Source organism: Physella acuta, unplaced genomic scaffold (genome assembly GCF_028476545.2).
Source record: "Physella acuta isolate Inbredline_101_S28 unplaced genomic scaffold, ASM2847654v3 ptg002352l, whole genome shotgun sequence".
NCBI classification, from domain to species: domain Eukaryota; kingdom Metazoa; phylum Mollusca; class Gastropoda; family Physidae; genus Physella; species Physella acuta.
The window spans coordinates 33,833-50,107 of record NW_026733845.1 but is presented as its reverse complement, the minus strand read 5'-3'; the positions used below and the strand labels follow the sequence as shown (position 1 = coordinate 50,107).

Below are 16,275 nucleotides of genomic sequence, written 5' to 3'. Positions count from 1 at the left end.
GTTTTGATGAATTTTGCAAGTGATACTACATCTCATTGCATGTCCGTATGTTTAGTTTGTGATATCCTATTGTTTGTGTGTGGATATTTAGAGAAACACGTGAGAGTAAAAACAGTAAAATGACCTGGACTAAAAAAAATTAAATTACTGTTTGGTCCAAAAGTGCCTGATGTCGCGTTTTCGCGACATACCGTAATTAGCATAAAAAATAAGTCCAAATTTAAAAAAAACGTTATACCTCAAATTCAGTGTCAGTATGATCAGAGAAAATCAGCGCCAATAATTTTTTACACGCTTGGAACATAATTCAGGCATTAAGGGTTAAATGTATAACAGCGACACGGGAAAAACGGTTTATAAACATTATTTCAATAATCAAAACCACCAACAATTATTGTTGATATTTCTTTTCTTTTCTTTTTTTTTAGAGACGGAAAAAAAAGATGTGTTACCATTCGTAGAAAATAAAAGGTAAAGTATGTTATAGGGCGCTGTAAAATAATACGTAGCGTTGGGGTTGTTTCTATAAGTTTATAAATAAATTAACATTAATATCTTTATACTTTCGTTTGAATGTTTTGCACCCAGTAGAAAAAAAACAGTAATGTATGTTATAGTTCGCTGTAAAATAATACGTAGCATTGGGGTTGTTTCTATAGGTTTATAAATAAGTTAATAAATAAATGTTTAAACATACATATAGTTATACTTTTGTTTGTATGTTTCTTCTAAACATAATCTTGTTATACCTAAGACTTTCTGAAATTTGAATGGCATAATAGCTTGTCAAAGATACCCGGAAAATCCAAGGCCAATCCCAATACCCGCGTTTACTTAAAGTCATATCCACACACACACACCGGCTAAACCCCCGGGCCTAGAGCAACCCGTTCATTTGTGCCGCACCCGTCCCAGCCGACTGCCACTAAATACCTCATCCCCACACCACTTACCTCCCAAACCCAGGCCCTAATACACCATTCGCCTTTCTTCACCCATCCCCTGAGCACATATGTGTAAGCTAACCAACTACCATGTTAACAGATTGTTTTAAATTTTAAAAAAATATTCGCTGCATGCCAGTCTGATAATACTGACGTACACCTGATTTTTGTGAATCCTTGCCGACACTTCCCCTATTAACATTGTTTGCGTCAATTCTACATATAGGTACAACCACAACACTATTATAAATCAAAAAATTCAGCACCCTCTATTTTTACTCTCGATTCAAATTTACCTCATCTTTTATTATTTATACACTTTTAAAACGATAAAAAACTAATTGCATACAGTAACTTAATCAGCAAATCTTTACAATTTCGATTTATAAAACGGATTGCGAAGATCAAATTAAAACAAATAAAAACGTTGTCAATATACTGAATAAAAAACAATCGTAGATTTATGATGTACAAGTTTAAATATGCGCATTAAAAGTTTGCGTGCTGTGTAAATTAAATAAACCGGGAGTGATCTCCCCTAAACTTTCTCGAATATTTTTATATAAAATAACAGGGGATGGGAACTCGGGCTATAGACATGATTTTTAATCCATTTTAAATACTTAAAGTTTTAAAAATAGAATAAAATCTCGTAGACAAATTAATTGCACACCAAGTGAACGCGAAATAAAAAAGCGCATAATAGTGCGCAATATTATTAGTACTTTTAAAATTTACATTAGTTTTTTGAGAAATCGGAAGTAGCGTAAATTACTACTTCCGCTCAACGGAAATTACTCAAAATTTAACAGAAGGTAGAGAATTAGATCTTTTACTTACATGTGAAATTTCATTTATCTATCTGAAATAGTACTCAAGTTATAGGCTTTTGAAAAATTCAAAGTAGAAAAAGTACCACTTCCGGTTATCGGAAATCGCTCAAAAGTTGATACGGATCTACGATTTTGATAAAATACTTATATATGAAATTTCATCAACCTAGCAGTAACGGTACTCAAGTTATCGTGTTTACACACGGACACACAGACACAGACACACACACACACACACACACAGACATACGGACAAGATTGCAAAATTATGTTTTTCCGTATCAGTGAGGTGTAAAACGTCGAGATTTGTAAAAATCTCGATTTTTTTTTTTTTGCACGATTACAATACTTTCTCTATACTACGTATATACGAGAAAGTAAAAAGTAAATCATATGAAACAATCGATATGTTTAGAAATTTATTATATATATATATATATATATATATATATATATATATATATATATATATATATATATATATATATATATATATATATATATATATATATATATTGGATTGTAAATAAAACTGTAATGTTTTATTAACACTGTTCTATGCTTCTCCCTTGCAGAACACAAAATGAATCAAAGAAACTTCTAGAAAAAATAAACATCTAGCATTGACAATGTTTTTAAAGTTATTTTTTTTACTTTGGTTATTTACTACATGAACGCCTATCATACCAGATCATTTAGTTGTGTCGTCAGGTGTAAAAATATTATAAACGCTGACTAATGGGTCGGAGAGATGTTCAACACAGCTAATGTTTTCTTTTGCAATAGTAGTATTGCGATGTATGTCATCGTCGGTCATTTCTCAACTTTGAATTTTACAATTAGCAAATAAAATTACATGGATAACTTTAAGCCAGAAAAACGACGAGGTTATATACCCAAAACAATTAGTTAACCCCCCTCATAATTCTGTTATATCTTCTTCACCCCCCCCCCCCCCATTCCAAAAAAATATATGCTTTCCTTTCTTTATGTTGCATGTTTATGAATGACTATAAAATAGCGTTTAATCTTTTTTTTTCTAGGCACATATTTAAATATTTATATAATAATTAATAGCAGTAGAAAAATAAAAGCAGTCCACTTGTAAACACTGTGAATATCAATATAAGGCAGATAAGTCAGGCTTGTGCAAATGTGGTAATCTAAGCTATACAGATGAATTACACAGTTCAACAATATTGATTTTTTATAGAAAAGCAGGCTGAAATCGGAATGGCGCAAAATTATTTAACATGTGTTACTGAATTGTGTCGTAGCGAATGCCTAAAATTAAGATTTAAAATGAAGAAAGAACAATAATTATTTATTTTAATCATTTATTCTATTTATGGATCCCTACAAAACATGTAGAATATTGAAACAAATTGAACTAGCACAATAAAATTGAACAGATGCAGCCTCAGACCACCAACTCGTGGTTGCAGCACTAAAATCAAAACTAAAATCCTACATGGATCGATCTGATAAACCGCACTTTAAATTCAATACAACATATCTTAGAAGTCCAAAAATAAATGAAGACTATGTCTATGTCTCGGAAAGTTTTGTTTTTCATTTGACTGTTAAAGTTTTTATTTGTCTTGTGTTGTCTCTAGAGCGTGTATGACAGATTTAAACTCACACGGTGAAAGAATTGCGTAAATCTAGGCATGAAAATCTGGTTCCAAACCTTTGTTGCAAGAAAGCACATTTTTTTAACAAACATTGAATATATTTACAAATAAGTAAAAATTAACATCCAATTAAAAAGCTCCTAGGCTATAAACCATCGCTATACTATTTAAATCGTAATTAACATCAACATAATTTAATATTATTTCGCTATAGGCTTAATCAATCTAAATCCGACATTTTCAGCCTATGACTATGAGGTCACCCATAAACACTTAACCGTTTTTACACGTTGCCCCCACCCCCCCCCCCCCACTCCTACATCTTAACAAAAAGCTAGCAACCCCCCCCCCCCCCCCCCCATATTTAAAAATATTTAAGCCTACCTGGGATTTGCCAATATATAATGTAAGCCTATTGATCAATTATTTAAAAATAATTTATGAAACGACGTTTAATAACACAAAATAAAGACTTAAAGTCACTTTCTAAGCATGATTGTTATCAAATGGAGCCAGTGTCATCTCAGTTTCTGGAACCCATCGCTCATGTCTTAAAAGTCAGAATCTCCCAAACCCCATAATTTTTTGATGTTTTTTATTGACAATCACATTGAATTTTGATCTTGTTTATCAGATATTTCATAGAAACACAAATCCAATTACAATAGTTGTTTTGATTGTACCTATGTTAATAAAATACGTGTTTCTCACAACTCAACATTTCAGCTAAACTCATTTGCTGTTTTATTGGAAATTTGTATTAGTTTTTTCCTTCTCTTAATAAAATGAGTTTCATTGCAGTAGATTGTTTTGGACGAGGAATAATTTTAACAAATGATATAATGGATATTCATATTAAATCAACCAAGTTTTATTAAACTGAAGACGTTTAGTGAAATTTTATAATTGTGAATCAGATTTGTATTCAAGAACTTTTGCTTCTTGAGTATAAATATGATTCTCTTGATCCTGTAAGTTGCCTCTGATTTAACACAACTCTAACTGTCTGGTCATGTAGAGTAAATGCAGTTTGAAATTGTGATGACCATAAAAAAGTAAAATCTACTTTAGCATAATATTTTTTGAAAATTATTTTTACTTCACCAGTAAAAAGTGTATTATTAAATTAGGTAGGTAATATATATTAATTTTGGCCCAAACAAGCATACCCTATAAGTGCTAAAGAAAAATAAAATACTTCAGTTTTCTTTTTTTTTAAATTACCATATACATCCAGAACTTATAAAAATAAATAGTTGTTTAATATGAAAAGGTTTTGTTGGATCCAACATGTAGGCCTATCCTTGTGTTATGGATAAAAATGTTATGAATAACTTTCGCTGGCTCCGCCTAAATTTTATGCCGTCATCAATATGGTTGGTACTAATGACTGCAGTGAGAGGTTCAAGAAAACACAAACACAACATCAGCTCACTGACTTTAATGGTTGATACTGTTGGTCTTGTCTAAACCAAGAAAAAAACATGGTCATCAATAATGTCAAGTCTTAGGGCCCAGCCCCTACCATACTTTACAAAACAAAACACGACTACACCCTCACAAGGCAAACGTTCAACTGTCCTGTAACCCTCATAGTTCCTAGCTTCTTAGTTTTCCCCCACTAAGCCTAACCTAATGTACATGTCGCCACAGTTCTGTCGTACCTAATTAAAATGTCAGACATTTCTGATAACTTTCTAGGTTTTCACCCCAATCTGTGGCCATACTGTTTGCACCAAGGTTACACAGGTCAACATGGCTGTCATCCGTAATTACAATCTAAAAGCTTGCATCTAGTGAGTGGACGTTCAGTCGGACACACTAAGGGCTATTCCTATTACACCTATTATGATCTATCTAACCTAGAGATAAACAATATAATAGTTTGGACACCGATAATATTAAGAATTAAACGGTATTCTATCCTAGTCCTCTATAGTCTTTCCTATGCTAATCAAAATCATAACACCTTGGATCCAACATGCACGCTGTTGTAGGCCAATTTCTGTCAAATCTGATCACTGTTGGAGAAGGCTGTAAATTACGTTTTCAGAACAGTGAGATGGTTAGTTTTTAACTTCTTCTTGATTTGTGTCTTCTCTGTATGTAGTTGTTTAATCCCAAAAAAATAGAACATAAATACATTTTATATACTTACTATGTTTAAATACTTTCAACTAATGGTATAAATAAAAATAGTTAACTTTTTTTTAATAAAAATAAGAAAGCAATGGTAGGAAGGAAAGCCACCCCTCTGTAAATATATATATATATATATATATATATATATATATATATATATAGGTCCTCGGTGTTTTGACCACAGGTGCTTTGACCATAAGGGGTTACACGGGTCTAAATTATAGAAGTAGACTCTATTTTTAATTTATTTGATCTACAAATGCGACCAGTGTTTCTTTTTAACTTTTTCCTCCCCGGATTGGGGGGGGGGAGGGGGTACTTGAATTTTTCGGGGGTGGGGGTGGACACAATTTTTGCGAGGGGGCGGACACTGGTAAAAGTATAAAATTATATTTTGTTGAATGATACTATCTGCCATCCGGTGTTAGAGCCTTGTCGTGTGGGGTTTTTGTCCAGGGGGTTTATATATGCGGTTTTGTTTTGTCCAGCGGGTTTATGTCGGGGGTTTTTGTCCAGGGGGCTTTAGTCCAGGAGTTTTTTGACCGGTCACCATCCTGACCACCCTCCGAGCTATACCAGTGGTAGTGTAAACTCCTAGTAGGTTCAACCAAGCTGGGAAGATCTGCGCGGGTAGGGATCAGACCAAAGCTAACACCCTGGTCCTCCAGGTTGGGGGTTGTAACATAGGACTAGCAACCTTATCTCGTAAAATAAAATATACCGCTACAGAAACTGCAAGTACACAAATCTAACACCAACTTGGTCGAGGAGGTTCCTCTCTAGAAGAGCCCATGATGCCTACTAGTGAAAGCCTAACGGAAGCTAGTTTGCAGACAAATCTCCTAACGCCCAAGACTAAAACCAGATTAGGGACCTAATACATCAGAACCCTATATAAAAGCAGCAGATCAGCTCGGGTCGCCAAAGAAATGAGAAAGTATAAATTAAAAGTCCTAGGATTAAGTGAGACACGATGGAATGGCAGTGGCCAAACTAGGTTGGTCTCGGGAGAGACTGTCATCTACTCAGGCCACGAGGACGAAGATCATGAACACACACACAAGGTGTAGCCATAATGATGTCTCCAGAAGCAACAAATGCTTTGATTGCATGAGAACCAGTCTCGCCACGACTCAAAGCAGCTCGTTTCAATGCCAAGGGAAGGAAAACAACTTTAATCCAGTGCTAAGCACCCACAAATGCTGCAACAGATGAAGAGAAAGACGACTTTTACAGCACCCTGCAAGCTCAAATTGACAAAAAGAGATATAAAGATAATGATTGGAGACATGAATACCAAAGTTGGAACAGAAAATAAAGATCGTGAGCTCACAATGGGGAAAAATGGAATAGGCATAATAAATGAAAACGGGGAACTCTTTGCTGATTTCTGCGCAATTAACGATCTAATTATAGGGGGACAATGTTCTCTCATAAAGATATACATAAGACCACCTGGACGTTACCCGATGGCAAAAAAAAGAACCAAAATGATCACATCACAGTTTCCAGAAAGTGGAGAAGAAGTTTAATGGATGTTAGGGCGAAACGAGGTGCAGATGCAGCCTCAGACAACCAACTCGTGGTTGCAGCACTAAAATCAAAACTAAAATCCTACAGGGATCGAGCTGATAAACCGCACTTTAAATTCAATACAACATATCTTAGAAGTCCAAAAATAAAGGAATACTTTAACTGCGCAGTAAAAAAAAAATAGGTATGAAGCACTCTCCAGCCTGGCAGAAGAAACAATAGAGCAAAAATGACTAGGAATACAGGAACTATGGAAGTCAACATGCACTGACATATTGGGAAGAAGAAAAAATGAACAAAAAGAATGCATCACAAGAGAGACATGGACCAAAATTGAAGATAGAAAAGAAATAAAGCAAAAGATGAACAAATGTAAGGATGAAAAAGAGAAAATAAACATCAGAACATATTATTGTGAAGTAAATCGCATGGTCAGTAAAAGTGCAAAAGAAGACAAAAGACAGTTCATACAAGAGATGATAGCGGAGGCAGAGACTGCAGCACGACAAGGAAAAATGAAGAGGCTCTATGAAGTAACCAGGACCCTATCAGGCAAAAATGTTAATCCCAACAAACCAGTAAAGGATAAAGTAGGAAATATCTTAACAAGTGACACAGAACACAGAGACAGATGGGTACAGCACTTTGATGAGATTTTAAACCATCCTCTCTCATCAAACATCCCTGATATACCACCTTCAAACCACCTACTAAATGTGTGTACAGATCCACCCACAAAGTTAGAAACAATAAGAGCAATAAAGAGCATGAAAAATGGCAAAACAGCTGGCCCGGACGGCATCCCACAAGAGGCATTAAAGCAGACCCAGCCATATCAGCAGAATACTACATCCTCTACTTAAGCAGATTTGAGAAGAAGAGATAATCCCATCTGACTGATGTTTTGGACAAAAAGCTGAGACAAGAACAAGCTGGTTTTCGCCAAGACGGGTCATGTACTGACCACAATGCCACGCCTCGCATCATTATTGAACAGTCCCTTGAGTGGCAATCCCCCTTATACATGACTTTTTCGACTTCGAAAAGACGTTTGACAGTGTGAATAGAGATGCTATCTGGAAGTTAATGAGCCACTATGGAATACCCAAAAAATGTATATCTATCACACAGAAACTATATGCAGACTCCACCAGTCAGGTGATACACAGGGGAAAACTAACAAAACCATTCACGGTGACGACGGGAGTAAGACAGGGATGTATGCTATCGCCAGTGATATTCTTGATGGTAATTGACTGAATCATGCTGAAAACCACAAAAAACGACACAGGAATCCAGTGGAGTTTCACCAAAAGGCTGGAAGATCTTGATTTTGCCGATGACATCTGCCTACTATCTCACAAGCATCAACATACGCAAGCCAAACTAAGTCGGCTATCTGAAGAAGCCTCCAAAGTTGGACTAAAAATCAATAAAAATAAAACAGAGGTCATCAAAATCAATAACAGCCAGGACCTGCCCATACAGCTAAATGGAGAAGATTTACGGGAAACAAGCACATTCACATATGAAGAGTTGATTTTCAAAATGCAATATATCCAAAATTTGGGTTTCGAGAAAATCGCACTTTTCTCCTACACGAAGCCATTGAACAATTTGCTAAAACTGTTTATCAATTTAGGTTCATAACCCTCATATAAATAGGACTAGAATGGTTTTTGAAATGTACCTGCATAAAAAGATGCTTTTTTTTTGGTCCCAAAATTTTCGTTTAGTTGCAAAATGAGGTATATCCAGCTTTTGTTAAGCTACAAAACGCAGTATATCCATTTTTTTTCTGATAATACATCTAATGTCCAATATTTCAGTTTATTATTTTATTAAAACCCATTTATATTCCCAGTGTTACCATCTTACTACAATTGTACCATGTTTTTCTGTTACTGTAAAGTGTTTTTATTGAGTAATTTCAGTTATTTGAACCATTTTCAAAATGATGCAAGTCTCTAACGAGAGACTTTAATTTGAAGAGTACAGCTTGTCTTTTCTACTGTTGAACTGTGTTAACAAAGTCTAAAGAACTAAAAAAGTCAACATAAAATAGTTTTAAAAGAAGATAAAAGTTTATTAGTTTATACTACAATCATAAAATGTAAAAGAAATAGTATGAAATGAAAAAAAAAAGGTTGAAAACAAAAATGAGTGAAGCAAGAAAAAATAAATAATTCAGACAAACTAGGCACTATCTACATCAGAGTTAGAATGAGCAACATCCTCAGTAGCATCACATAGCTGTGCCTCATAAGAAATCTTTATTCTCTCCTCCACTCCTACGGCTTCGAGAACACAAAGAACATCTGTCTTTTTAGCCACCTTTATACAGTTCTTTTTTCCAGGCTCCTTTGTGTTGAATGAATCCCAGTTTTTCCCTAAAAAAGTGGATATATTAACCATGTATTATTAAGATAATTCCACTGTAACATTGAAAAAAGAGAATTTCCATAATCGGATAAACCTCTGGACAATAGTCAAGTTTTTTATTGACAGTAACTGCAGTACGAGCAAATCCAATATAGCAAACTGAAGGTAAAGCTATTTACGTACGCAATGCTGAACAAAAGAAGACTGGCAAACTTGCAGCTTGTTTCCATCACTACAAAGAAAAGATTTGATCGTCATGTGTCTTGTTTTTTTCCTCTGATCATTCACTCTTTTCGTGGTGTCCGCATCAAGCAAAGCTACTATAGCAGCATCTTGTGACACTTTGTTCAATTTGCTGTAAAACTCTGCATGGCATTTCACCAGGTCATCAGGTGTTATATCTTGAGCCTGAAATAAATAATACAAATGTATGTTTTGCTACAATGGAAGATTTAATTTTATATTAAAAATTATAGGCCTACTACTAGTTAGATCTAGTAGCTAAGGCTAGCCCCTTGCCTTACTTAAAGTTATTGCTAGACTAGACAAACGAGGACATACAACCTAGATGATAAATCGAAGTTTAGATATAATATTGACTAGAATTGTTAAAACTTTCGTCTAGCTAGAAAAAATAGTAGGCCTAGATACTAGATCTAGAATATGTAGTCACTAGTAGAGTAGATAATCTAGACTAGAATTAGATCTAGAATCTCTCCCTACTTTTGGAATGTTAAGCTAGAGCTGACAGTAGCCTAGACCTACTGGTATTCATACATTTACATTCAAAACTTCACTCAACAAATAAAAGAACAAGCTAGATATCTAAATTCTAGTAATAGTACTATCGTGTTTAAAAAAAAGTTAACTCAGGCCTGCCTAGCCTTGTACTTGTGTTAGATAAGTTAGTTTTATCTACAACTTACCTTGCAGAATCCTTTAATATGATTACACGAAATGGACGGGATCTTTCCTCCTCCTGAATGACAAAAGATCTTTTCTTTTTCTCTTTCTGTGCATGACCTCTTCTTTTTTCTGGACTTAAATGTCAGTACAACACTTTCGTCGTGACCATCAACGTCCGCCATTTTAACAATTGTTTCACTTAGAGATGCTTAATGCGCATGCGCAGATAAATACTAATATTTACACGGATTGGTCCGAATCGATACCGCATTTTGACGCTAAATAAAATCGACAATGCCGCGTTTTGAAACCAAACGTTTTTTTTTCAAAAATAGAAATAAAATGAAAATTTTGCGCCGTGAAAATTAAAATTAAGTTTTCCTAATAGTAACTGAGTAGCTTTACAATATGGGCACCTTATCTCATTTTTTTCAAAAATGGCGCTTATCGCGTTTTGAAAATCAACTCTTCATATCTGGGAAGTGTGATCAACAAGGACGGGGGGGGGGGGGGGGAGGCAGACAAGGATCCACCCACAAATCCACCCATCCACCCACATGTGTCCTAAATGTGTGAAGTAGTGGATTTTAGCGAATGAGATGGAAACTTTTACATCCTAAACGTTAAGCTGGTTTTTAGAGGGTTCGTGTTATATATTCAGGCAGAGTTTAACTTATGAATAAATTTGACCGTCTTGTCAACAAATCGGTTCCCATTTCCCCTTCTGACTTATGGAATTAGCCAGGGGTAAAGAAACAGGAGGGTGATTAACAGGATAGGCAGCCATGATAGCGAGAGGTTGGGGGAGGGGATCTTTCCACATTGCAATATAACTATCTTATTAAATTAAAAATTACTATTTATTTTAATTTTAATCTTTAAGTGGAGGGAAATCACTATGAAGTTAAAAGTGATGTGTATATATATTTTCGCTTTATGTCCCTTTAATAAAAATGGCGTATATATATATATATATATATATATATATATATATATATATATATATATATATATATATATATATATATATATATATATATATATACATATATATATATATGTATATATATATATATATATATATATATATATATATATATATATATATATATATATATATATATATATATATATATATATATATATATATATATATATATATATATATATATGTATGTATATATATGTATATATATATATATATATATATATATATATATATATATATATATATATATATATATATGTATATATATGTATATATATATATATATATATATATATATATATATATATATATATATATATATATATATATATATATATATATATATATATATGTATATATATGTATATATATATATATATATATTTATATATATATATATATATATATATATATATATATATATATATATATATATATATATATATATATATATATATATATGCAATTTATTGTTCATATACCTATTAACGTTTTATAAACGTGTATTCATGTACGTGAATGTGTAAGTGTATTTATATCTAAATATTTAAACATGTGTTTAGTGTTAAAAAAACGTATTGCTTTAGTGGCCCCAGCTGATAATTGTAGAATAAGCGACCTGTTGTGTGCTATGAGTGTGTCCATTAATTTTTAAGATACCGCTTCACATATAAATCTATATCCATTTCTAAAAATAACTACTCAATCAATCACGCGTTGCTTGACTGAACAAATATTGATTCGCTGCGCCAAAAAGAAATCCGACTTTTTATTTAGGGTTGTTCGTTGAATCTTTGTCTTAAGAGTATAGCATTGTCAAACTATTACCGGCGTCTGCTTAATACTGTTATTCAAATAGGGCGAACTTACAAATATTATTCTTGTACTTGACTCACTTACGTTTAACCTTTAGAAGCACAACGTAGCTGCATTTGGCTTAAGGATAGAAGCAGGGGCGTAGCGAGGGGGGCGGGGGGTGCGGACCGCACCGGGTGACACCATTTAGGGTGTGACACCAAGGCAAAAAATAGCAAAATATATAGAGAAAAACTTGATGCGGGGGTGCAAATAGAAAGTTTGAGGGGGGGTGCAAATCGAAAACTTGAGGGGGGTGCAAATCGAAAGTTTGAGGGGGGGGGGGGGGTGGTGCAAATCGAAAACTTGAAAGTTTGTCCCCGGGAAGGGTCGCTACGCCTCTGGGGGGTGAGACCATTAAGTGCCGCACCGGGTGACACCCGACCTCACTACACCACTGGATAAAAGTATTAGGTTGTTTTTACGTTAAAGTTATCAACCTGGTTCCAATATATCCACTTTAACCCTAAATTTAACAGAACTAATACTTAACCTAACAAATATGAACTTAAATGTTCGCTTAATTGTGTCCTTTTTTACTCTTCAATATTCGTTATTTTTCGCCAGGCTCTCCTAACTTTCTTTAGTTTTGTATGGGGGCTGTTAAAATAGACCTGTCCAAGGAGGTTTGTTTTCTTCTCTTTCAGAATGGTTGGGAATAGTTAGGTAAATGTCATTCATATATCCGATGTACAATCAGTTGCAACTTTTTCAGGTGTTTATTTTCCATTGACTGTTAATCCTGCTAAACCGGTTACTCGTATCTCAAATTTTGCTCAAAGCAAATTTTAGCTCATTCTAGAACTCGGATATAAAAAATCTTGTATGTCGGGGCATGTTTATGTCGAGGTACAATTCTACTGCCATTTTAATCATTGTTAATAAATAAGCTAATGAATAATTTATGTAAAATTGTTACAATTAAAAATATAAAGTACTAATTCAGGAAACATGTAATTCTAAATTGAAATTAGTGTGAAAATTGTGAGTATTGAAAATAAATGTATGCTACAATGTGTTGATGAACTAAAATCTTTGAAGAACGCAGAAACCCTGATGTTAGTTTTTCTAGCTGATTGAATGACACGCCCAATGTTCATTACTTAACAAAATATAAAGAATTCATACAAACAACATAAATACAACAAAATATATGTTTATTTGCATTACTAAATTAAAATAGTTGTAAAAACATATGTATACAAGTCATGTTATAACTTATTCCTATCTTGCTCACACTTTTAAAATATTATTTTCTATGGTAGTATATATCACATACTTCATTATTTGAAATTCCCTTATAAGGATTGGCTGATATGTCTCAGGTCATTATTATCTTTAGTCATTTCTATGTTTGCCTTTTCATCTTCAATCTGTCTTGATAAGAAATCAGCTAGTGTATTGTGCTGTCCCTTTATTGTTTTTATCTCAAACTTGAAATCTAATAAAATCAGGGCCAATCCATTTATTTTACTATTTATTATCATTTTCTTATTGATTATGATTAATGGCTTATGATCTATTCTAAGCGTAAAGTGTCTTCCTAATAAATATTTCTGTAATTTATTCAATGCCCACACAATTGCTAGGCACTCTCTCTTTCTCAATCACTGCATATCTTTGTTCTGTTAATGATAATGCTCTCCTGAGATATTGTACTGGGTATAGTTTATTACCCTTTTCTTGCATTAAGCAAGGTCCTAACGCTAGGTTTGATGCATCAGTAAAAAGAGTGAAATGATTACTAAAATATGTTGACATCAGTACCTTGTCACTCATGAATTCAGCCTTTATTTTATTAAAAGCACTTTCACATTCCTGTGTCCATACTAGATTAACTTTGTCTTTGGATAACAATTCTCTTAAAGGAGTAGTAAGTTCAACATATTTATTTACAAAAATATTATAAAAATTGCATAGTCCTAACAATGATTTCACCTCTTGCTTTGTACTAGGAGTTTTGATATTTAATATTTTGTCCCTATTTCCTTCAGTAGGTCTAATTTCTTTATTCCCAACCTTAAATCCTAAGAATTCTACTGTATCTACTTCCATATGTAGTTTCTCTGGTGCTATTGTAACCCCATGTTTCCTAAGTTTTTCTAGTAGTTCTTTTAGTGTTTCTATGTGTTCTGACCATGTGTTATTATGTATGCATATATCATCAACAAATAAGACCAGGTTTTTCATTCCCTCTGTCATTTTACTCATGAATTTTTGGAACGTGGCGGTACTGTTCACAAGACCGAACGGCATCACCTTCCATTGACATAGACCTTTGCTTGATGTAAAGGCGGTGTATTGTCTTGACTCCTTTTCCATACCTATTTGCCAGAAGCCTCTGTTCAAATCACAAGTGGTGAAAATTGAGGATTTACCAATAGTTTCCAAAATGTCTTTAGGATCATTCATGGGTTCAGCATCTATCTTAGTCCTTTTATTCAACTCTCGATAGTCACAACATATCCTTACTTTGTTGTTCTTTTTTTTTACTATCACCATGGGTGATAAGTATGCTGATTTTGTTCTTTCTATTTGCCCAGACTCAAGTAGCAAATCTAGTTCTGCTTCAACAGCTTCCATATAAGCAACTGGTACTTGGTAATGCTTCCCCTTCATAGCACTATGATAAGTCAATTCTATTTTGTGTTGAATTGTTTCAGTAAAACCTATTTCTTTTGTAATCACATCCTTGTAATTTTTTACTGTTTTGTCTATAATGTTTTTCTCATTCACTGGGATATGATTAGTCTTAATTCCCTTTGTATTACAGCTTTCACTTATTATAGTACAGGCTATATGTTCCTCTTCTATCAGTTTCTCTGGCTCTACATATAATTTCTTTATTCTGTCTACGTGTATAGTAGTGTTATTTCCCTTTATGTTTTATTTTCATATTTTACATCAGATAGTTTCTTGATTACTTCTAAAGGTTTTTGAAATACTTCTATGTTTTTTCTGTCTGGCAGTTTGACAAAAACTAAATCTCCTCTTTCAAAAGTTCTTAAATATCTATGTTTGTTTTTTATATTTCTGTGCCTTTCACTTGCTAACTGTGCATTCTCTTGGGCTGTCTGGACACCATAAACTATTCTCTCACTAGTATGGTTTACTAGTTCATAAGGATCAAATTCTTCTTCATTTTTATTTAATAATTTGTGTTTCAATAAAGTTAATGGGCCTCTTGGCTTTACCCCATATATCAGTTCAAAAGGAGAAAAACCTGTTTACTCATGTTTAGTCTCTCTGTATGTGAATAGCACTTGAGGTAAATACTTGTGCCATTCACCTGGGTGATCCTCTGCTACCTTTTTTAACATAATCTTCATTGGTTTATTCCATCTCTCATTCATCCCATTCGCTTGTGAATGGTATATGGTACTATGTACTTGTGCAATGTTCAAGAAGCTTGTGAATGCCTTTGTTAATTTGGCTTTAAACTGTGTTTCATTGTCTGATTAAATCGTATCAGGAAAACCGAATCTTGTGCATACACCCATCAAAGCATCACATATAGCTACAGCTGTAATCTCTCTAAGTGGTATTGCCTCTGGCCACCTGGTTGCCCAATCCACTATAGTTAATATAAACTTGTGGCCCTGGGAAGTAGGGTGTTCCATAGGTCCAACTATGTCCATTGCTATCTTCTGGAATGGTCTTGTAACTCTATCTGTCTGTTGTAGAGGTGCATTATTTTTCCCATCAACAGGATTGAATCTTATGCATTTGGTGCATTTTCGTATGTGTTTCTTTATGTCTTCCTTCATTAAAGGCCAGTAGTAGTCTTCAGTTATTCTCTCAAATGTATTTTTTATTCTTCTATCAATTCTGTGTTGCTTTCCTCATTGTCCACACTTCTCTGATTCGCTGGTTTCTGTGCTCTTGTCTCAACCGCTGCTCCAATTTTACTTGCCCATCTGTCTATATCTTCCTCATTGCTTTCTTTCGCCTCTTTTCCATTCCCAATAATCATATCTGCTATTGGTTCTTCCATGACCGCCACTTTATATTTACCTTTAAGCCAAGCAGAATCTATATCAACTACTGCTATCTCACAC

At 33.8% G+C, this 16,275-nt stretch overlaps 1 protein-coding gene across 1 annotated transcript; it reads right to left on the bottom strand.

Annotated features, from left to right (window-relative positions):
- Positions 1–9,349: 9,349 nt before the first annotated feature.
- Positions 9,350–10,556, bottom strand: LOC131933050 (uncharacterized). The gene is made up of 3 exons (XM_059289896.1): positions 10,395–10,556; positions 9,652–9,876; positions 9,350–9,476 (listed from the first exon to the last, which is right to left on the bottom strand). The coding sequence occupies exons 1-3, from the start codon at positions 10,554–10,556 to the stop codon at positions 9,423–9,425; spliced, it is 441 nt and encodes a 146-aa protein (XP_059145879.1). The 3' UTR covers positions 9,350–9,422.
- Positions 10,557–16,275: the final 5,719 nt, after the last annotated feature.